The 24,288-nt window shown below is 40.7% G+C and overlaps 1 protein-coding gene across 7 annotated transcripts; it reads right to left on the bottom strand.

Moving 5' to 3' along the window:
• Positions 1-466: 466 nt before the first annotated feature.
• Positions 467-24,065, bottom strand: LOC115048606 (rapamycin-insensitive companion of mTOR). 7 transcript variants are annotated; one of them, XM_029510215.1, is made up of 46 exons: positions 23,812-24,053; positions 23,278-23,692; positions 23,054-23,141; positions 22,026-22,116; positions 21,799-21,904; positions 21,487-21,604; positions 20,818-20,849; positions 20,663-20,712; positions 20,469-20,532; positions 19,617-20,185; positions 19,444-19,491; positions 17,724-17,821; positions 15,452-15,516; positions 15,023-15,154; positions 14,786-14,849; positions 14,175-14,301; positions 13,883-14,052; positions 13,482-13,549; positions 13,044-13,111; positions 12,854-12,936; positions 11,943-12,030; positions 11,693-11,783; positions 11,536-11,602; positions 11,243-11,323; positions 10,944-11,044; positions 10,568-10,733; positions 10,227-10,328; positions 10,094-10,140; positions 9,846-9,981; positions 9,536-9,735; positions 9,251-9,377; positions 8,909-9,073; positions 8,551-8,627; positions 8,337-8,415; positions 8,084-8,193; positions 7,909-7,996; positions 7,688-7,780; positions 7,469-7,575; positions 6,710-6,939; positions 5,491-6,607; positions 3,873-4,180; positions 3,583-3,789; positions 3,348-3,500; positions 2,864-2,987; positions 2,622-2,760; positions 2,457-2,537 (listed from the first exon to the last, which is right to left on the bottom strand). In XM_029510215.1, exons 10-46 carry the CDS (start codon positions 19,819-19,821, stop codon positions 2,457-2,459), a joined length of 5,412 nt encoding a protein of 1,803 aa, XP_029366075.1. In that variant the 5' UTR covers positions 19,822-20,185; positions 20,469-20,532; positions 20,663-20,712; positions 20,818-20,849; positions 21,487-21,604; positions 21,799-21,904; positions 22,026-22,116; positions 23,054-23,141; positions 23,278-23,692; positions 23,812-24,053. The 7 variants fall into 7 exon arrangements, with proteins under 7 accessions (XP_029366073.1, XP_029366076.1, XP_029366075.1 ...); XM_029510212.1 differs by having other exon boundaries at positions 19,617-20,532; XM_029510214.1 differs by lacking the exon at positions 20,469-20,532.
• Positions 24,066-24,288: the final 223 nt, after the last annotated feature.

The following is a 24,288-nucleotide window of genomic DNA, read 5'->3' as shown; positions in this document are numbered from 1 at the left end:
CACTGTCATGAGTGATTGAAAATGACTTACACTCCAGTTTTTCATAGGGTAGATTTTTTTTTTTTTCATCTGCAGCATGATCATGTCGCTGTTAAAATGTGCAATTTTTATTATGTGAATTGAATTTCCTTATTCAGAACATCTGGCGTTTTAACATTCTGACAGGAATTTTTGAATGCAGGCCCCGCAGAGATGTTTATTTGTTATTGCGATAATTCATTGCATCATTTTGCATAACACACGCAGCAGCTTTAATTCTTCAAAAGTCCATAACCGAAAATTAGAATTTCCCTGTTCTCCAAGGACTTGCTACACAGCGGATCACTTTCATTACAATTTCTATAACATAACATTGGGAACAACGTTTCTTCTTTAGGGTTCTTTGAAGTAGTATTTTGGCTTGAAACTGAAGAGAAAAAAAAAAACAAAGGGAACATTGTGTAATGCTTAATTCTCAGAAAGCTGCAATAAAATGTTTTTCCTTTCCAAAGAGTTCTCTCCCATTAATGTTTTTTTTTTTTTTATCCATTAGAACTAGACTTTTCTCACTTAAACTGGTTCTGACTTTATGATACAATAGTTCGGTTTAAAAAAATTAGAACTATTCATTTATTGTTTTTCCACTCCATGTATGTTTTTGATTGTTCTTTATTAGATTCTTCTGGGTGGTGCAGACACAGGACCATTTTAAATGGTGAATGTCTTAGTCTAAAATGCGACAATATATTGCTGTTTTTTATATTCATACCTTCAGGAAGAAGGCCCAAGAGGCCCAAGAAATTAGTAAATTAAAATAAGGTAGATGGAATTATGTCAAATAAATTGGGTATTTCAAATTTTGTTTTATTAACAATGCATCCCTTTGATAGGATTGTATGTTTCTTTAGGTCATCAATGCCCCCAAAACATACTGTACACATTATACAAGGGAAACCACGATTCAGGCAAAAAAAAAAGAAAAAAAAATTCTTCTTTTTTAAATTATAATACAGTCTTGAGGAAAAAATATAAATAACTTTTTTTTCTTCTCTGGTTGAGCTCACGCTATGGTACAGACATATAATAAATAGATCGGATCTGACATCACTCAGCTGATCTATGAATCATCTCTCTAGGAGTCAATTTTTGTAGCAGCATTATAGCAAAAACAAGCCAATGGAAACAGATCCCTGTTTCCCTGGATACCTTTTACAAGTCCTTAAGTCATCGCAACTCCTCCCCCCTCCTCCATCTCAGCCAATGAGACAGTGATATTGCATTGTGAAAACAGATTCAGGGGTCATTATATTCCTACAATGTTATGGCAGCATGTAATGGGAACCTTTTCTTTTTTTGAAGTTTTACAAGCAAGAAACATGTTAAGGTGTCATCACAACTTTGCCATGCTTGTTGCACATGCAGTGGAGGTGAAGCACAGAGGTAAGAAGGCATAGAGTCAGTCAGCTGTTGGGCTTATGCAGGTTTTGAAAGACTTCTGTTTGGTGCTAAATCTGTAATAGATCATTCTACAGATAATGTGTACAACTGAGCAACCCGCCTCCTGAGAAGCTCTCTAATGATGCAATGGCTGAAGAAAAACATCAAAGGTCCTAAGGAAGTAAAGGATGGCATAAACTAGCATTAAATTACATGCTATTCTCATGTACTGTGTAAGGGTGGTATATATAGTGCTTTAGAAAATACAATACTAGTGATGTTTGATTGTCTGAGATATAAGAAATAGAAAAGTAATTGGCTGTCTGTGCTGACAAGAGGCTACAGGTTGTAGGAAGTGGTGAGGCAAGAGAAGCAAAAGCACATATCTGGCTAAAACAGATCACAGATTGAGGTGGAATATGAACCAGGAAGGCTCCAGATACATTTTAAAAACAGTGGGATTCCTCTGTAGTGTATTATTTTGTTAGGAGAAAAGAACTTGGGGTCTGAGGAATCACCAGGTAGACACAACAACATGCCTTATTAATTTCATTACAGGAAAACACCACCTCTGGAAAGAGATAAAATGTTGATAGAACTTTTTCTTTTTTTAAACACAGCTTGAGTCTTTGTCTTAATGATCCAGCTTGTCCTTAAGCATTATGTTGATGTATAATTGAGTGTTGCTCAAGATTGCCATCCCCATTTGAAAACAGTATTTGGTTAAACTGCTCCCCCTTTTTCCTGTTAAAAAAAATAAAATAAAGAAAAGTCTGAGACAGCATTAGGCGTGTCGGGTTAAATTTTGTGTACAGACGCTGACGTCCTTTGTTTCCAGCTTGTGTTTGCTAGAAGAAAGATGAGCGATGAGCACCTCCTCCTCATCCTTGGCTATGATGCTCTGTTTAGAGCACAAGAAAACACCCCCCTCTCCCCCTCCAAAGAACCATAACTTAATTTTTCTCAGTCTTGCATTCGTCCATGATTTTAGGGTGGCAGGACTGGGACTGTGCAAGGAACAGAACAGGAAGGGAGGACGATCAGGACTCTGGAGGAGGGTCAGCTTCCCCCTCTACAGGTTTTGGTAGTTTTGTCAGGATTGCCTCTGCTTCCTCATACATCTGAAAAAGAAGTAAAATTACTAAACATGTGACATTTGTAGTGTTGCAGGAAACATAAGGGGAATTGGTGGTATGATGTCTTACTGGCATGAATTGCACGTCTTGGAAGAGTTCCTGTATGAAACGTCTTGAGGTCAAGCGGAACATACAGTGAGCTAAGAGATGAGACACCTCGGAGTACAGGCAGATGTCATCAAATGCGTATGGAAACTTCTCCTTTATCCTAAAGAGAAGGAGAGTTTTAAGTCAATTAGATGGGAAAAAAAACCTCAGTGAACGTAAATCTTAAAAAAAATATCTATGAGTAATAAGAAGAAAAGCTTTACGTTAGTAGTCCTGTTTCGTGGCCTTTGGTTCCAACAGAAGAGCTGAGGTTAATGATTAGGCGAAGTACCTCCTTCCTCAGCAAGACCCGAGAGGCAGGGCCATCCTCTGATATCGCCTTCCCCCCTGAATAATAAAAAAACATTTCATAATCAGGAGAGTCGATCCACAATGAAGCTATCATTTTAGATTCTCCATCTTCTCTCTCTCATAGTTTATTTTTTAGTTTATTTAAGTTAAGTACTTAACCAATTTCCACCAAATTTGGAGGGCAAATTTCAGCACAGTCCCATATGAGCTAGTCGAACAGGATTTAGTGGAGGCTCCAAATATACATCGTGATAAACATCTTCTGGTAGACTTATATTTATTAAGTTAGTGTCATGAGCTGCTTTGTGCCTTTACCCTTTCTCTGCCCCTTTTAGAGATTTGTTTACTGCACTATTGTACACAACGTGATATCCTGTGTGTTGTGATTATTCTTACCAATGACAATGTCACCAGGTGTGGGCGTGCTACAGATTGAGCCTTGTGACACGGCAGCGTCACTGCAGCCAGACACCCCAGAGAACTTGGACTGGGGCATCACCTCCAGACGATGGCCGCTCTGACCTCCCCACGTTGGGAAGTCAACATAGTCTGTTAGAAATGAAGAACAGTGTTAAGAGTCTGCTCTGAGTTTTAAAGTAAGAAACACTGAATGTGTCTGATGATTGCCCACCCGTCCGGGGGTGTGTGCTGTTAATCTGTGGCTGTGTGGGGTATCCAAGGACTGAGGCTCCAACGCAGTATAGGCAGTTTTCTTCTGTGTGTTCCTGCAGTCCTGTCTCCTCTGAACCTATCATATGGTTCTGGCTGTCACCTCTGCAAACAATCAGCTCAGAAATACTGAACTGCTGCTTTAGTGCTGGGATAGCAGGGCGATCACCTACAGAGGGAAGAGTAGTGATGACCAAAAACATGCGCATTTCAAAATCTCACATATCTGTCATTTAATCAAAGTGAATTTACCATCTCCATCTCCAAAGAGAAAACGTTTTCGCTCTTCGGACGGCGGACTGATCCTCTGCTGAAAGTACGCAGAGTCTCTGATGTGGAACATATCATTGATGTCCATGGGCAGTGCTAAGCCAATATAGTCATCGTTGCACCCAAAGGTGGCACTAGAGACCATAGAACGCACTGATGAGCAGCGGTGAAGGGTGCTTTGGTTGATGGGGCTGAGTAGCTCCTCTTTATCCAGCGAGGCAAAGCTTAGAGCTTTCAGAAACCTAGGGAGGGCAAGAGGAGAGGTACGTGAGAGGATCCGGGGGGAGAGACTGGGACAGAAAGAGGAACATGGGGGAGTAAATGGGGGGGAGAAGAAAAAAAAAAAAAAAAAAAAAAAAGTTGGATAAAAGCACAGAGACAAAGACTTAGTGAGAAGAGTATGAGAGGGATTCTGGGATCACAACAGGCTCTAAAGGCAGACATACTGTAGCTATCAGGGCGGGAGCTGCAGGTGATCCACCCTTACACGGCTGCTTCAAACGAAAACACCAATGCTCCTACGCTCTTATGAAGCGTAGAAAGACAATCTCTGTCCTGATAACAGTGCTGGTGTCAGCATGACCTGACATTTCTACACTATCCAATATCAATTTATTTGTATGTGATGCAAATCACTAAAAATGCAGAAAATGAATTTATCTCAAGAATGAGGTCTCAACATTTTCTTCTATTTCCTACTTTAAGTCAATGAGGAGCTTAAAACATGATCTCAACTGATATAATTACTAAAACTTAAACTATTTGATGCTGTTTACTATGACTGATTTCACTGATATTCAGTCATAAATTCATTGTTTCAGTCAGATTTTCTAAAGAATGTTTAAAATTTGATATATCAATTTACTGTTATGAGTAAAAACAACTTTGTAATGCATGTGAGGAGAGTCTAATATACAGTGACTAGTTAAAGTTTAAGACATATTTTATGCCAGAGCTGGATAGCCCTCAAACATTGCTCTCACTTACCGACGTGTTTCCTCATCTTTTCTCAGAATAGCTTTTTGTGACTTAATTGAAATTCATTTTATACTATACCAGTGGGCTGTTTACATCTCTAAGAAGGGTTACAACTCCATGAGGTGGGAACAGCCAGAATCTGAGCACACTTACTGCACTACAGGGGTACAGCAGGAAAAGCCAAACAACTGTGGATGGGGGGCTGTTGTTGCTACTGGAATAAAAGCAGCAAGGACATATTTAACTTGGTTGGTGCAAGAAGCTACATTTCTACTGAAGAGGACACTGGGTCAATCCACCCACCACGGTACAAGTGTCCTGGACAGCCTGCGGTATGGGTTTAAGACACTGGGTTCTGGACACATATCCCTCCTGATTGATAACCTGGCAGACATAGCGGAAGGTGCACAAAAGACACACCTGACATCGCAGAAGTGGAAAGAAACCAAAACTCTAGCCCATGCGCTTAGATGCTTAAGATACAGCAGGACAAAAGGGGAACAATGAGGACATAAATTTTTCTGATCATGCAACAATAAACATATTCCAAAACAAGTAATAAAACAAACATTTTCAGGGGCAGCTTTCGGTGATACAGCCACTGTAGCCATGGCTGACTGACCTGCGAGGTGTTAATCTGGAGTCCAGGCTGCCGGTCTTCATGGTGATGGTGTCGGTGAACAGCACGTCTTTGGCAGGCGAAGCCAGTGCTTCACTGTGAGACAAAGACGGGTGTATCCTCTGCTGCTGCAGCCTCTTCAGTGTAGCATAGCCCAGTGCATCTCTTGGGCTGGTGTACACGAAGCTGCAGTCGGCCAGGCTCTTGATGGTGGTTACTGAAGGAGATTTAAGAGACTGGGCTCGGCGAGGAAGAGTGTGCGAGGAGCCGGGCGGTACCAGAGAGACAGTGGAGGATTTGGACATTGACATGTGATTGGTCTGGGCCTGGGGAGTGAGGGAGGACAGCGTTTTGACAGTCTTGGCAGACACCACGGTATTGAGGCTCACACAGTCAGAGGAGTCCGGTTCTGGGTCAGGATGGTCAGGGTTTCCAACAGTCTCCCTGGATGGGCTGGAGCTCATGGAGCTGATGCCGCTGGTTGTGGTGTCTGTGTTAAAGCTCTGACTGCGGCTTTTAAATTGAGTACCTCCTCCACCTCCCCCACCCCCTCCGCCCCCTCCCATGTTGCCTCCACTAGAAGAGGAGCCGCCATCTCCTCCTGCCAGACGCTCTCGGCTGCTTTGTTCCTTTTCTCGGGTGGACTGCTCTGCCATTCCATGCCCTCCAAGACCACTTAGTCCCAGGCCTGAGCCTCCTCCCCTTACCAGCCTTCCATCCACAAGGTGCTCCTCAGAGCCGCCCCTTGTTCCGACAAAGGATGTCTCCAGGCTCACTGTGGGACTCTTCGGCATCCCTCTGCCATTAAACACAGGGGTGAAGATGTCCCCCGGGTTTTGGCTGTAGACAGAGGGTTCTGTAACTGTCCTGTTCCTCCTCATGCTCCCCGTCTTGAGTTCAGTAGGGGTGCGAGAGCCTGATGGGGTCTTGGGATCACTAGTGGAACGCAGCTTCTTGCTAGGAAGGGACAAGGAATTGAGAAAGCGGGTGCGAACGAAGCGTGTGGAAGCCAGGATGGTGAAGGATCTGCGGTCCTTGACTGGTTTGGAGTGTAGATAGAAAGAGGGCTCGTCTGACTGGTCCTGGACATCACACTTGTCATCGTCCAGGATGTACATATCTGGAAGTACAAAGAGTGAATTAAAAAACACAATAAGACACACACACACACAAAAAAAAATGAAAACCCTTGATCACTGTGACGGTGGAACATCATGCGTACTTGGCTGAGACTCGCTCTCACTGTTGTGGCGCGAGCTGGTGGATTCAGAGTTGAGACTGAGCGTGCTCGGCACTGAAGAAAGTTCAGAAGTGAGCTGTGTGTCAACCTCATCTGGAGTGACAGGCCACAACGTCCTGCGACTGTGTCTGACAGCATCCCAACCATACTGTTTCAGTACCTCACAACCCTGCCTGGTCTTGGAAATCACTCCCAGCACATAAACACATGTCCTGTGGGTGAGAAAGCACTGTTAGGAAACAAACACATCTGCTGTGCTGAGCCATTACAGCAATAATAATTTTGCTATAAATATCTTTCAGGGCAACATAGTTAAATGGACTATGGTTTCAACTGTAACACCTTATCACACAGAATTTTCTAAATGCTTATAATACTTCTAACATGACTTACTTATTGGTATTAATCATATAAAAAAAATTTAGAAATTTCCATTTGAAAATATTTTATGATGCAGATATTCAGCTGAAAGTTTTAATATTTGAGTGAGTATGGAAGTGTGCTAATCTGCAGCATAATAAGCAGGTTTTTATTGTTTTTTCTCAATGTTGTTTATTCATATAATTTATAGTTTTAGGTGCATCATCACCAAAAAGTCCTATTTATTAAGAATATTGTGCTCTTGCATGAGAACACAAACAACTTAAAAAAAAATGTGGGTGAACATTCGATGTACTGCTTAAAAAAAACAACAATTAATAATTAGTGACAACTGGTAAGAACATAAAGTGTTGAACTTACCCCCGTACAGACAGCACCTCACACCGCTGGGCCAGTACAAGGATGTCAGGAATAACATTCTCCTCCTGCAGGAGATTTAGACCCCAGTTTGAAGAGCCAATGTTGCCCTGCATGAGAAATAACACACGTTACCAGAGCCATCCCTTTACAACTATAATTATTATGGCAAACTGAGTTTGACACAATAATTCATAATAGTTGAATAGGAGTGTTACTGACCAGTGCCCAGAGAGCAGCCTTCAACTGTTTAATGCCCTCCCAGGTGTCCAGCATCGGGGAGCGAACTGTGTAGCTGAGATCAGGAACCACACTCTGAAAAAGACAGAAAAGTACAGAGGTCAGGACGACGGATATATAAACCTGTACCACCTGCTGCTCTCCAGCGCAGCAGGAAGAAAGAACTGTAACGCTCTGCTGTTAAACCAAGAAAGAGTCTTTACCTGAGCCTCTAAAAGATGACAGCCTGTCTTATCATGGACCAGCTGACCATACAAGTGCACAGGGAGATATACATTTGGTCTCTGTAACCTGCAAACATAACCAAAGGAATTTGTAAAACACAATTACGCTATATCTTTTGGCATGTCAGTTACTGCCGGCCAACGGGCTTTTCACCTTTGGTTGCTGCGTCTAACATAGTTGTCTCCATCAACAGGTTTGCGGTAGGTTGTTAGTGCTTCATTGAGCTGCTCCTCTATCAGATCCACGTACTTAAGGTTATATTCCTGCAATCCATCATATATTTAAGTCACAGAGTTAAAAATTAATCTAAGTTAGTTTATGGTACAATTATAATCCAGTGGCCGAATGAACAAAAAGCAAGAACTAAGTGGATTGTTAATCAGTATTAAAACCAATTTGATAATACCTTCTGCCATTTATCCAGCTGTTTGCTGACATAACCCCTCTCATTTAGGTATGAGAAACCCTTAGGAATGGACAGGAACCTACGGAGCAGAAAAAAAAGTTTAGTGCATTTATGGAAAATAAAAAAAAGGCAGAAATAGCATCTGAACCCTCAACATATCAATAGGTCTGGACCAAAGTCGAGTCCAACTGAGCTGATTTGGTTATAAACTCACCTGAGGAGCAGCAGGAGGCCTTTGTCTCCCAGGTGGGACAAAGCTGGTTTCAGTTGGATTAGAGCATGAAGGTTTGCCTGCAAGGCAGCAAGACAGAACAAGTCAGACGGCAGGAAAAATAGACGCATCTCCTGCACATATCATAAAACTTATGAAGGGAAAATCTGAATATTTTAGTGTCCTTGGAATGAGGACTGCATTTCCATGTGCTTAGTAAAATTTTAAAGCTGAGCATGCATTTACAATAAAATATTCTGCCCTAGATTCAGTAAAGTCAAGTTTTTTATACTCTCAGAAAATTATGATCTTACTGATCATCATTACTGTGAGTGACTGCACTGTGTAGTGATTTGTGTACCTTGTCCTCACAGGCCTCGTCCAGAATGTCTAGGGCCTCCATGGACACTGCCTTGCTGTGGTCGTGAAGCTGTGTGACAAGCAGTTCCATGCCCCAGCTACTGAAGAACTCCACGCCCGCACGCAACAACACACGAAGGTGTTTGGTGGCATAAAGCCGACATGTCTGCTCAATGCGCCAAGAGGCCATGAGTGAGGAAGAGGAAGCAAGGTTAATGTATTCATGTTTTTGTTTTCACTGTAATCTGCAGTTGGGAAATTTAGACCAAACTACAGATGACTACAAGGAAATTGGATGTTTAAGAGGTATTTTTTGTGTCTCATGTTCTTTTGACTGTCTTACATCAGTAGCAGCAGTGAGGATCTTGGAGAGGATCACTCTGGCTAGACCATCTCTGCTGTAGTCCAGTGTGGATACAGCAAGTTTCAGCACAGCATCCTGGTTCTTCACAGAGCACAGATTCAGCAGGCTGAAAAAATAAACAAATAAAAAAAAAAAAAAACAGAAAACAAGTATATATATTACATTGAGTTGTTAGTGGGACCTTTCAGAAATGTGCTTTGTGTCTTCAAAAGACATGAGATTCTTACACCACACAAAAGCTGTCGGGTGTTTGTGTTCACTCACCACTGAAACAGGCCACATTTCTCCAGCAGTTTGACTCCCTGTGGGTGGGCAGAAAGTGTCCCCAGGAAGAGGAAGTAGTGTTGGCTGAGTGTGGTGAGCAGGCCGTTGCTCTGTAGACAGCGCTCAGGCTTCAGTCCTGAGGATGAGGAGAGCCATGATATCATGTCCCTCACCAGGTCCTCCAAGTAACCCTGGCCATCCTGGGGAAGAGGAGAAAGATATGGAGAGAGAAAGAGGACAAACAATTAGAAAAGGACAACGAAAAATACAGAAAAGTGCATGTTTGTATGTTACTGCACACTTCTCTTACCTCATCTGAGTCCATGAGGAACTCAACAAACTGGCAACCAACCACAGTCAGTTGTCTGGCCTTTACATGGTCCAGCGCCAGCCCTGCATACAGTTTACTACTGGGTTTATAAAAGTACAGCAGCCTCCGGACAAACCTGTATTGCACAGACAGCAAAGAAGCATTTAAAAAAAACAAAAAAATTGCAAGAGCAAATCCAACATCTTTACATGTTGTTGTCAGTCTTCAAAGGTATGAAGGGCTCCTACTTGTGCATCTGTTCATCTTTGCTGTTCCTGAGGTTTACATTTGGCCACTGGGAGAGAAAAACAACATCTAAATGTTAGACAGGGGAAAGAAATTCACAGTGGTGTCAGCGACGCTACACAAGAACAGCCTGACCTTGAGGATAGTGGCAATAAGCAGCCAGTTCCACTCCAGGTTTTGCTTGTGGTTGAGAATGTGACTGTCTCTCAGGTTCATCATCAGAGCTTCCTCTGTGTCCTTGGAGACAAAAAACACCAAATTTACAACATGAAGCACAGAAATATTCTTGTTTATGGTGTTTTTGGTATGAGATACTAATCATTGTATATGGTTTGGAAAAGTATTGATTAGATCAGAGATGAAAAGGATTCACTACCCAAAACTGATTCCCCTGAATTACACTCAGAAGCTATTTTCACAGGGGATAGCTGCACTACATTCTAGACATCTAGAATCCAAAAAGGGCTCATGTTTACCTTAATGACATAGATATCTCTGTGGACACGTGAGTGGGACTCCCTGTGGTTATGTGAAGACACAGACTTGCGGATGATGTGGTCCAGGTAAAGACTGTGCGGTTTCAAACCTTTCTTCTTCTTCTCATGGAAACGCTTCAAATTGTTGACTGCTGCACTCGCTCGACTGGAACATTCATAAAATAAAGTTTTCCCCTCATATTGGGTTTTGCAAATATGAAGTTGCTTTTGATATTCATATTAATAACTGATTTTTTTTATAGCTGATCAGACAGAGAAAAAGCAATAAACATAGACGTCTAGGATATTATCATGTTTGTACTGAAAATGTCTTTCTTCCGAAAAAGAAGGCTTGTTTGTGAGACAGTGTACTCACAGTCGTTTCTCCTGGGAGATGTCAAATGAGGCTGCCATGTTGATGAGGGTGGGAAGGCAGTGCAGGTGGTGACTGTGAGAATGAGGAAGGATGGTGTTTGCCTAAACAGAAGAGAAGCGGGTGGAGGAAAAAGCAAAGACGGGTTTCAGATCAATATCACAGTGACACACCCTATAGCAAAGATACACAAATCCTCAGTTATTTATTTTGCAGAGACGCTTTTTCAATGTGTAAAATGATCTTTTATTCCCCATTTTCCAAAATATGCTGTCTGTCAACTTTTATAATGTGTATAGTACCATATGTAGAAGTTCTCCCAACAGGATTGTAGCTCTGACAGCAAGCTGGTCATCACTACTGGTCACAACTTCAACAAGGCCCTACGAAGAGAAAAGGTGGCGCAACATAAAGCTGATGAACAGAAACGTAATGTGGTGTGAGATTCTAACAGAGTACAATGAGGATGCAGTATACTGCGGAAAAACATTCAAACCAAATATTGATTGCCACTTGAGTAGTAGTAGTTCCATGCCATCTGTAATATAAATCACTCCCTTGGTGCAAAGGTCTAAGAAATGCTGTGTCAGCTCACCTCTAACAGCCCACTATCGATAAAGGCAGACAGGACAAATCCCAGGTAATTGTCCATTAGATCAGGCCTAATGAAGAAAACAGACAAAAATTATTTCATGGTTCAAGCAAACATTGACCTGAGAGTTTAGTCAGTCTGCTCCTTTCTGCTCTCTCACCTTGAGCGGGCCCGATGGGGTAAGACGACTTTGGCCTCAGCAGCAACAAACCCATCAGAGAGCCTCCACGTGTCCTGGAACCTTGCAGGGTCTGAAATCAAGAAGAGTGCTGATTAGTTTATGCTTTTTGACCAAAAACTCAAAAGTAAAATTAAATACCAGATACAAAAGTATTAGAATTACAGTTACCAAGATCCTGGAACGGGGTATAAAAATGAATTCTAAAGATATAAAAAGATGATTTACTCACCAACACTGAGAAGAGCTTCTGTGAAGTCTTGAGTTACAATGGGCACAGGGAGCCTGAAGATCTCGTACAAAACCTCCAACAAGCCTTTCTGCAAATTAGATACATACACATTTTATGTGGCACCAAGCATATTATGCAGTGCTGGAAAGGGCACTTCCAAGACCCTAATGATACTGCTGGGTAACACAGTGCTCTAAAGGCTTAAGGTGCTTTAAGCTACTTTCACATACTGAGACCATGAACCTATCTGGAAACAACCCTGAGGAGCAGTTTGTGAAAACACAAATCAGTTTGTTTCAGGCATTAAATGGACTTCACACTGCCAACTTACTAGTACCAAGTCTGTATAAGATCGGATTGAGCTGATAAGTGAACAGGACCAACTGTTGTCTGAGTGAGATACACAGTGAGTGGCTAGTAGCATTGATGGTGTTTCTATCCTGCCATCCCTCACCTAAATCAGACTTAGGTGCAGTATATAAGAATAAGGATTCAAGCGAACAATCTCCTGTTCTGTATGTGCATGTGTTTTTAAAAAAGGGAGGGGGGGTGTACATCTGGAGACTCCAGCCCACATGAGGAAGCAGCTGTAGTTTCACTCAAAAGCCACAAGAAAGAAAGCAACAATATCTGCAATTACTTGATCTGTTGATTATATTTGATCAGTCTATGCCATGGCAAATGCAACCTACTCTGTGGTTTGTTAGTGGGAGTCCAAAAAAAGATAAGAATATGCCTGTTTGAATCTGCATCTACAGACACCTTGATTTAAACAAAAGGGGCAAAAGCTTTTTTACCATCAGTGAAGTCTTAGTTGTGAAGGGAGCAAAAAAAACTGTAAATCTGCAAAAGTCCTCTTTCTCACAGACATTTTTTTTTTATATTTGTTATGCAGCTGTTCCAATACTTACCCTAACTTCCATATTTGGTATGCAAAGTAAGCCAATTAAAGATTGGATTCCAGGATTTCCGGCCTTACATAAGTTGATAATCCCTGAGAAAAAAAAGAAGACAAAGGGATACATAATTCATGATATCCTCAAATGAAAACGCATTTTATACAAAACACAAATTCACTTATCACAACATCTTAGCCCTTACCCGACCAGGAGCGAAAAGCTGCCACTATGGCCATTCTACTCGACAAGAAACGCGCCTCTCTGTCCTCCCTGAGAACACAAAAACACACACTACCATTATGATCTTTGCTCAAAGCGCTGAAAACCTTTTCACAAAGATTCAAAAAATACTAAAAAGGCAAAGCATTAAAAGAAGTTTAAGAGAATCAATAATGTAAAAGCAAATCTTTTAGAGTGACTTAAATGATTCACATCCTCAGGCAAGTCATTTTGGATGACAAGGGTCATGTCACAACAACACAACACAAATCCTCAAAGTTCTCAACACATGCTGCTACCAATATAGAAATAGAGTAAACACTAAACAGAGCGATATGTCAAAACATATCTCTTTTGTTTCTACTGTAACAGTAACACTCTTCACAACTCCACCCCAACCCACCCACCCATCCACACTCACTTGAGTTGCCCTTCAGCCGTGTCTGCACTGTGACGGTAGTGAAAATCTGTGAAAGGGGCAAGGATTTGCTGGTAGGATAGAACAAACAGAAGATGGATGAGCACAGAGCACAAAACACAACAGACTAATTAAGCGTAACTAAACATCTTGAAGAAATAATTAACCTGCTATAGACCTCACATAACGTCAATGCAGCTATAATGACTGCTGTGGGGAGATGCCTCTGTCCCAAGTGTCTGTTTACAGAAAATGAGGCTTTGGAGAAATGTTGTAACTGCTTACTCTAAGCTCCATGGGAAAGAGACGGCCAACCTACGGCCGTTAATCCTGGCGGGAATGACTCCCAAAACGCTGGCTCATTTATAACCAGGGCCTTCCTCTGAATGTGTTTCGGTGTGTACCTCCAATTCGACGTCAACGCGCACGTACTGACGAGTACGTGGGTGGTTGAGTAGATGGAGGATGGTGGTGATCAGGGCTTCGTTGATGCGACTCAGCTGACAGTCAATTACGCTCTTGAGGACAGTGCTGAGGCCTCCTCGTTTGGCCACCACCTCTGGGTTCTTCAGGGCTGCAAATGAAAGAAGCCAGCATTGGAAAATTAGGTAGTTTTATTCTTTTTATTCTCTCACAAATTAGGAAACTTTCAAGGCTCTTCTCTCTGCAACTTCCTAACATGGGCCAGGCACTCACCAAGCTCGCATATGATGGCGATGGCGGCGCGGACCATTCGGTCTCTCTCCTGTAGTCCATCCGTGCCCACAGCAATTAGAGAGTTTGTGATAGAGGTGGGGAACAGCATTGCATTGACAGTGATAATCTACAGGGGAGAGTAAGGAGCAAAATGAATGAAATGCTAAAACAGCAAAGAAATGTTAAAGCAGAACATGACAATTATGACATGGATGTCATAATATGCAACATAAGATAATAATAATAGCAGAGGTACATTTTAGGATAAAAGGCCAAGCTCAGGCTGTATATTATGAGCAGAGGGGTTATGTTACCGGTTGTGTGACCAATAGTTCTTTCCTGAAACTAGAGCCTGGTGCTATGTGCGTGTGTATGTGTGAAGTAGGTTTACAGTAAACTACAGAAAGAGCTAAAAATAGCCTTGCCTGCAGACTCGTGCAAAGTGTCCACAATCTGACACTGCTGCAAACTCAATGATCTTTCTGGTGGGTCTGAGCTGATGCTATGGCTGAGCTGTTTGGGCAGAGGGCAAATTCCCCCTTGTGACATGACACTGACTTAAAATTAAAGTCTGTGGAGGAATGGAAATTAAAAAATACTTATTATCTCACCTTTCGGACTAGCCTCAAAGCTTGAGTCCTTTCCCCCTCATTGCTCTGCTGGATGTCAATACATCTTAAAGTACACAGAGAAATTATGAGTCATAATTATTATAATTTTTTTTTTTTTAACCACAGTATGGCTGAAGCATAACACACCATAGGGTCAAACAGAGACATGCTTTAAACACACTTTAAAAGGTGGCCTGACAGTATCAGCTCATCTTACTGCACAAAACAGCATCTCACCTGGCTATTAAATAGTCCACCTGTAGTCTGAGGACCTTCTGCAGCACGCTGGTGTCTCTGATGAGGTAGCGGAGCGCCCGCAGCCCTGCAGCACGCACTTCTTTGGCCTCATTCAGAAGAGCGAGCCGCAGACTATGGGATTAAAATAGATGAGTACCAAAAAAAAAAAAAAGACATTATAAAAGACTTACTGAGACTTTAGAAACTATTGTCATTTCCTGACTTCTTTCATGAGAAGATGTTCAGAAGCTATTTTAATTACTCATCAAATTAAAGCTCCAAATGCAAAACATCCCAACCAACGACTTCCTTACAAACGCTTTCACTTGACTGTATAAATAGAATTCCAGTGAATTACAAATTTAGCACACGTCAATAAAAAAGAACAGAGTGTATGATCACTAATGACTGGTGACTGACAACACTTACCAAACGATGATTTCTTCGTGTGTAAACCCAAAGTTTTCCTCACGGTGGCCAATGCTGCATAGCAGCTACAACACAGAAATAGAAAAAAATAAAAATAAACAATTTGAGTCAGAAATGGACTGTGCCAACATGACTTTAAGCCTCGCACAGGCATTATGGTGACACCAGGGCACCTCATAGTATTCAGAAACAGTACCATTCTTCACCTGACACCCACTGTATTACAACGTCAAAAAGACTAGCTAAAAACACCAAAACCACAACACTTTCCTGCAGCCAGCAAATTGTAGTTTTCCCATTTTTTTCTTACAAATCAAACCATATATGGACAATGTTACACTTTCACTGGAGGTTATGATTACAAAAGCATTTGGACAACACTTTCACAGGTCCATCAGCTAATGCAGGCTTTTGTCACCTCCACCATTTGTTGTTTATGCGTGTACAAACTTGTATGTGCTGGATATGTGAAAATAGATGCAAAAAAACACAAGGTTGACTGACTTTGTTATATTATGCTGTTCACAGACAGACTATTTTCTCTTATTTTTTGTGTATTCTGCCAGGACTGTCAATGGACCCTGACCCTTCTTCACCACAAGTCCTCCATGATTAACAGGGACAGACATCTGTTGCGTACAAGACATTAATTATAGATACGCATTTCAATTTTATATAAATGCTGCATTGAAATACATGAAATCTGAAATCTGTCCTGTGTAGATAAGCCTTAAGCAGCACTCTGTGTCATCTCTCAGGCCTAGGCAAAAAACAGCATAGTCTAGAAAACTCAGTATATGCATCAATCAATGAGGTTTTGGGTAAGATTCTGCCATTTTGGAGCTTCCACTATAGCTATGAACATTACCAACAAAGCAACAGTGATACATCACAGTTATTCAGTCCACCACTGAATATCCCAATGCAGCAACAACAGGGGATCCAATGACTAAATTCAGACAGTAATGTATGTGTTAACTGTTTCTTAAGAGGATGGCATGGGTGAACAGAGGCACGGTGAGTTGGGGGTTGTTTTATAGCAACTGTGATGTCAAAGCCCAAGCAGGCGGGGGGGGGGGGGGGGGGGGCAAGATGGGGAGAGGGGCATGTGACACTGTCTGAGGGGGATTTGGTCACCCGCACTGTTCTGAAACCCTTATAAGGAATCAGGGGCATGGTGTTCTAACAGACGTATACACACAGACACACACATGGCATGGCTATTACCCTCTTGTAAGTTGTAAACATGAGAGTTCGTGCACAGATTACAGATGCACAATTCAGGATCACACTCAATCCTCTACAGTGCCAGCTGCGCAGTTTTCTGAGTGCCAACACACACTGGCTGCACGGCAAGTGGTCAATATATGTCAGACAACAGCAGGTTGTGGTGCACAAATCTGCAAACATCTAAATATCTAGTACCTAAGGTTGGTGGATTGTGTTCATGGCTTTAACAATATAATACTGTGATGGTGAGCAAAATAATGTGCTCAAGGCACAAGAAAATGCAAGTTTTACTCAATTTACCCAAATTTGTTAGGGTGAAAATTGGAAAAACAGCCTGCTTAAGCCACTGGTCCATCACAGGGCAGACATAGGGATTGGTCACACAAAGAAAAAGACAATCGAAACACACTGTTTACAAGTTAAAACAACTTCCATTTTCAAAAGACTAGAGAACTACTAAAGCTGTCCTTCCTTCTTTTTTCATTTGCAAACAATACATCTGTGTGTTGCAGTCATCACCTTCTAATCTACATTTTCAAACTTTGAAATTTGGAATCTACACATCACTTTTACCACTAACATCACAGATTTTAGAACTAAGAGTGTCTCACGTTCATTAGAACAATAAAAAGACATTAAAAATCTCAGTTTTCAAAGTCAGAATGCTGCTCTTGATGCACATTAGGTCAGAGAGCTATCCCTACAGCTCCTGTTACATTCACTGTCAGCATCACAATGACAGGCACAGCTAGGCCTGCTGGCAGCAACACCCAAGTGGAGAGAATCAAGAAGAGGTCAGTGGTGACATGACAGAGGAAGAGGAGTATGGCGAGTCAGTCTTTGCAGACAACCTTTGAGCAGTGAGTCAACCTTGTTAAAAATCTGTTTGTTTGTTTGTATCTACAGCTGTAACAGCTGCTTGACTTTTGAGAGAAAATAACATCACAACTTTATTACTTTCACTGGCACTCAGTTTTGACAAACCTACCCCATGTAACAAATAAAGCCCTGGGGTAAAAGCACCATAACTTGACAGCGTTACCTTTATGAAGTTGTTCAGGTGGCCCAACTTTCGCATGTTACTGACTCCGTGTGGTTTGGCCACATTTTGAAGGATTTCACGGAAGTTTTCTGATGGTTCTGCAGGAGAACAAAAAAATACAATGTAACTAAGACAAACGTTAAGCCATATTGCCACAATAATGGTTGATGAACCGTATTTGATATGTTGCAGGAAGGAAGTTGGTTTAGCTGGTCAAACTAAATTAGTGTGTACAGTCAAAACAAGGTCTAGCCAGTAAAAGCAAGCCTGAGCACAGAAGTGTTTTTCATTTTCAGTTCCTTCCAGCTATTATTATTGAAAACAGAGTAAACAAATTCAGGATACTGCATTTCAACAAAAAAGATAAATGCCAAAAATTGCAAATACAAAGGTTAATAAATTGAATACATAGTTAGCCAGAGTTAGCCAGAAGTCAGTTTGAGTTTCAATCTGTCAGTATTGGTCTTCATTCTAAAATAACTTGAACGCATGGAAAGAGAATCAGTACTTAAGTATTTTGGACTATGGCAAAGTGTTTTTGCAGGCACTGTATTTATTCTATGCAAGTTGGTACAAAATGTACAAATCTTCTTTTATCCACAAAAGAAATACAAAAAAAAACAAACTATTTTTATGTCTCTATTATATCACATTTGTTGAAATCCAATGTTACTCTACCTGTTAGTAAGCTATACTGTTGCATTAATGCATCAAATAGCCTGAGATCAAATAAATGACAGGGCAGTGACACACATACGCAATAAGCTCAAACTTTGGACGAGTTTAAGCCTGTGTGCTGTGTAAGAATGTGAAAATGAGAAAGGCCTCAGAGACGATCTTTACATGGAGATTTCAAGGTTTATGATGAAAGCCTTTGGCACAGACACAGTTTAGTCCTCAGTTTTTGAGGACTAAACGGACATTACACAAAACTCATGTGACATACTAGCATGATGTTGTGACCCAATTACCATGACCTAAAATTCAATTTTGAGGTTGACAAACGTTCGAAACATATTTTATTTTGCAAATCCATTATGAAACAGCTGACAGATTATGTGCCCCCCGCCCCCCCCCCCCCCCCCCCAAAAAAAAAAACCCACTCTCCTACCCGATCCCATCTTTCAGCTCAGTGGGGCTCAGACAGCGTTGGCTATTTATGATGAATTTATCCCATTCAAAGTCTAAAATGGCTCTGGCTGGCCGCGTTGTACTTGGGTCAGCCGGAGACTGGTGTGCCGTGTTGCTGCTGGAGGAGCTACAGCCTGCAGCTGTGTATCAGTGCCACTGGAAAACCCACCCTGCGCTCCTTATATTGTCTAATTGCTACTCAGCTAACGGCTCTGAAAACAATTTTCTCCTCCAGCCAGCGATGACCGGTGCATGACTGTAGCACTTGTGGCTGGTTGGCTAAATAATAGGCTATCTGGCCCACTCACACTAACCAAAACAACAGAGCGTCGTCATGGCTGGTTAGCTGAGGCAGCTAGCTAACGCTAACTCTGCTAGTTAGTTAGCTCGCTGCCGCTTGTTATTATGATATCGTTGGTGATGCTATTATACATAATAGAAAGGGGAAAGTGACAGCATAGCAACAGCTCCGACGGGGCAAGGGCAAAGTCTGGATTTTCGCTTCGCGGGACCAGTGTGTACAGAAAAGCCCCTCATCCATTTTGAACAATAATTGCTTTCAGGGTGATGTGATGAAGCCTCTTCTTACCTCTGGTCAGATCCAGCGGTACGTTTTCCTCCCCGCTGTCATTCCGACCTGTCAGAAACACACACCGCGCACATGAGGAGGGACACCGACAAGGTCATCACATAACTGTGGAAATCTATTTTTGCAATATGCCCCTATTACGGCTATCGCTCAATCGAGTTTTTCAGGCTTACCTCGCATCCGAAGACTCCGGATAGGACGGCCGCGGAAGCTGGCCGCCATGTTTCCAGGAACATACACAACACCGGAAACTTCGCGGCTTCTCGCGAGAAGGGAGACACCGGAGAGGGGAAGGTGTAGTGGGGGTCTGGCGACGTGCACGCACCAGACCTCCCACAGACCTGAGATCAGATTCATCCCCTTCACCCCCCCACACATGACCCATCATAAAAGCATGCATCCGCCCTGCCGACTGCATTCCGGTCAACGAGGAGAGAGATATTTAAAAGATCAGCCATGGGGGTTTCAGTTTTCACCACATAACAATTTAAAATCAAGGTTAGAGTAAACATTATCACACAGACTATTGAATTTATTGAGGAAGCGGAAAAAAGTAACATACATTTAAAAATAAAATGTAGACATGAACAGCATATAATGTAATGTCACAAACAGTCAGGCTGCTTAAATAAATACTGGTAACTATGCATTTTTGTCCATTCAGTTGATCCAACACACAGTACACCTTCTGAAGGTAAACTGGATTTGTCCGTAGTCATCAAAGCTAGTCCCAGTTCATCAGCTACAAAACAGCAAATGAACAATAAAAGGAATAAGAAATGATGATCTGTGGTCTTCAAAGTTTGGACAGTCATAATTGTTGATCACTCAAGATAGAAAAAACATTTAATTTACATTTAATCTGATCATAATAAGAACTCATTTAAAATATATATTTTCATATTTAACTATGACTCATATTTTATCAAATGGGCTGATGTTTTTAATCTGATAAGTAAATTCACAATGTGTAGAGCTGTACAATAAGCAATCTCAATGATGCAGAAAAAAAGGCAAACATTCACTTTTTGTAGTAATATTTTCTGTCACCATAACATATCTTCATTGACATTCTTGTAAATATCAGGCCTGTGATAAAAAATAATCACATATTGTCAGACAGACAGAAATTACATGATGGAACTGTGAAAACATGTATTTGAAAACACAATATTTCTAAATCTATAAATCTGAATATGTATTTTATTCACATTATTACCCAGGCAGTGGAGGGGAGATCCTGGGAGTCCAAATTATCATACACACCATCTATGGACACATAGACAATTAGTGGTGAAGTGTGCTACAGCAAAAAAAAAAAAAAAAAAAAAATCAATATGATATAGATGTTTGGATTACAGGAAGTTATACAACCATCTCTCATTTGGTGTGGTCAAGGAGAATCTCTGATTGGGAAAAAAAAGACAGAAATTTCAGATGAAATTAGTTAACATAGATTTTCTAAGCTCCAACTGTAAAAAAAAAAAAAAAAAATTAAAATAGAGTTGCAATAGAGTTGTAATAATCACCTTCACCACTAACTGTCACTAAACTACAACACTCTACAAAATAATTTAAGACTTGCACTTCTGGAATTACATTTTTGTGTATGTATACGTCCAATTAACTAAACTCTTTATTTTATTGGAGAAAGTAACTTTCGTTTTGTTGGTCAACACTGAGTGCTAATTACTTTCAGTGACTCCTTTGTGATGTCGACTGTAATGGATGCGCAAACTCAAAACGTAGAAAAACAGATCAACCTTGTCTCTGCATTACCTATGTCAATGTAAATGTTACCCTACCAAACAATTTTAACAACAGGAAATCAATAACCACAACCACACTGTGAATTTCTTGTCAAATTAACATATTTCATTCAACTAATTTACTGACTGAAAAGCAATGTGAGAAACTTAATGTTTTTCCAATTTCGGTTACCAAAAAGGTGACAGTTTAAAACAGATTTTAACACGCGATGTGTGACTGAATTTTAGCTTTCAAGATATCTATTAAATGCTTCAGAGAGGTCATGTGTTTTACCTTCCAATTGGAGCCTGAACATCGTCATAAACTTCTTCATCATCCAGGTGAGACATAGAGCCTGGTTCCTCCTCCTCACTGGAATATGTACCAATAGAGCTCTGTTTCACAAAGTTTTCTGAAAGAAAATTTCAACACATTATCAGCACAGCTCACTGCTAGGACCGTAGCTAAGTGCTCATACGTCATCAACACCACCTTCTTTTCGTGTTTCTCCTCCACATTTTGTTGTTGTTAGTGAACACAGGATATTTGTAAGTGACTCATGTGGGCTCTACATGTTACCAGTTAGTCATTTTCCCCTTGGGTTACCTGTATCGTGATAAATCCCTCCTTGGTCTACAGAACAGTCAGATCTTGCTCTTCTAAGAACAAGAGGTGCTTTTCCTCTCTTGACTCCATGAACAAGTCCTTTAGTCTAGTGGAGGATAAGGAGATCTCATTTATGAGTTTTCTTTTTTTTTTTTTTGATGTCATTTGTAATCTTTTTGTTTTTACCTTCTACAGTGGGAATACACACATTTACTGAAACCACTTACTGCATGTTTGTCCTCCGTGACTCCATCATGGTTTACTCCTTTTCCAAAATAGTTTTTTTGATGTTTATTTAATACCTCTTCATGTTTCATCCTTTGGAAAGAAAAAATGACATATTGTTTATATGCATGTAAACTCTTAAGATCTCTCAGTCCAAGTCCAGAAAATCTATTTGTAAATTGTATACAGTTTTCTGAAATTATTATGAGTTCATGCCCACTAGGAGTCCCGGTAGAGTTTGACACCACCAGGATTTGTAATGCGAATAAACCGAGATTATTGAGGGCCTGCTGGAAAGACAACAATTGCAGCAGTACTCCATTTATCAGGTCTTTGTGATAGACTTTAGAAAAAGGCAGATGACAGCCAACTTTTGTCAGGGAGCATTTAAAGGAGAGTTTAAAGGAGACCATGAAAAAACTGATTTTCTTTTCTGATAGCAAAAAACTTAAACACTTCGGGCTGAACACCAAACACTATTTCTGACAAACACCAAACAATAGTCATCCACTGACTAAAACCACCCCTACAGACAAGCATGGTGGGGATAGGAGAGTGGCATGCAAGGGCTTCTCAGGGGCCAGACCCAAGACATTAGTCCCAACTGAAGGCAGGATGAATTCCACCAAAATTCTGAGAATTCCTGAAAACCTGCTGCCGAGAGCACACAAACTCAGACCAAGGTGACAGCCCATTCATCACAATGACAATGACCTAAACTAATACATCCAGTGGCTTCAAGACAAGTCTGTGTTTGCTCTTACTGTTGTTACTCAATTAAGAGCTGTAGTATGTTTTATAAATTTCAGATCTAGATTTTAAAAACTCTAACAAAACAAAAAGATTGAACTACCACTGAGTGTTGTTGAATAGATTGATCAGCAAAATTTTATCCATTAAAAAAATTAAGTGTACAGGAAATACATTATGCAAGCACAAACAGATTGGACACTTGCAGAAGTCTCTGTAAATAATTCATATCTCCTTTACACACGTAAATTTAAGGCAACAAGATACAATAGAGACTTACAAAACAGCTGCAAGGCCAGGTGGGGGTTGCAAACCGGTATGTGGAGGAGTCAGTGAGGGAGCAGCATGCTGTATCTTCATTCTTGGTCCTGTTATACACACACACACATTATTATTATTATTATTATTACTGATAATTGTGCCAAAAATTATATATTTTATATAATAATGTTTTTGAAAATGGAATAACATTAGTGAATGGTAAAACTAAAGATTGAATCTCACCATGTTTCAGGAATTTTCTGTTACTTTGAAATCGACGCAAGTCAACATTTGGAGGTCTGTCAGGCTTTGGGGGAGGTTTTCCCAGAACAAGCTGACTAGGAAACTTGCTCTTTAGAACTGGGTCCATGCTCATGCTTTCATGTTGCCTTTCGGCTCCCACGAGCTTTGGTTTTTTCTTTCTAAAGCGATTTCTCTCGAAATCAGGTTTGAGAGAATAGTTTTCATAGGTTGTTGAAGTACTGATTGTGTTCAGAGCGCCTGATAGATCTCTCATCTGAACAACCACTCTGGACTCAACAGACGATTCACCACAGACTGTTGTTTGGAACGACGCTTTACGGGAAGCATCTGGCATAGAGCTGCAACTTTTCTGAAACTGGGCCATGAGAGCTCGCAGATGTGACTGTCCTGTATCCTTCATAAAGCAGAAATTTTAAGAATTGCTGAACAAAATAATAATAATAATAATAATAATAATAATAATAATAATAATAATAATAATAATAATAATATGAAAAAAATGTACATTTTCACCTGTATTATTGGAAAAGACAAGCATTACACAAATAAAGATTGAAATACATTATGGAACTGTGGCAAGCAAAACTTAAATGAAAAGGGAAATTTTGGAATTTTATTGCATTGCTGAAAATACTCCATCAGAAATCACTCACCTGATCTTTTTGTGCAAATAAAAACTTGTGTTTTGAGTGGTGCAACTCACCGAACAAAAATGCTCCACCTCTCAAGGAAATATTGCGAAGTGAGTGAAAGAAGGTCAACTCCTGTCTGATCAACATATTACCAGACCCACCAACAATTTAAGTCATGCTCTATATTTATCCGACATAGATTGACTAATCAGATGCCTGAAAGCTCTCCTGGTGCCTGTCATTACGATCTCAATATTGATAGGCACATGACAAAACTTTGTGTAAAACTTTTTCCCGAGAAGAAGTTTGGTGCAGTTCTTTCAATCTGAAAATTATTGAGTAAACATTTTCACCAAGT

This window comes from Echeneis naucrates, chromosome 9 (genome assembly GCF_900963305.1).
Source record: "Echeneis naucrates chromosome 9, fEcheNa1.1, whole genome shotgun sequence".
NCBI lineage: Eukaryota > Metazoa > Chordata > Actinopteri > Carangiformes > Echeneidae > Echeneis > Echeneis naucrates.
Note: the sequence above shows the minus strand (reverse complement) of the source record. Positions and strands in the feature narration are given on the sequence as shown.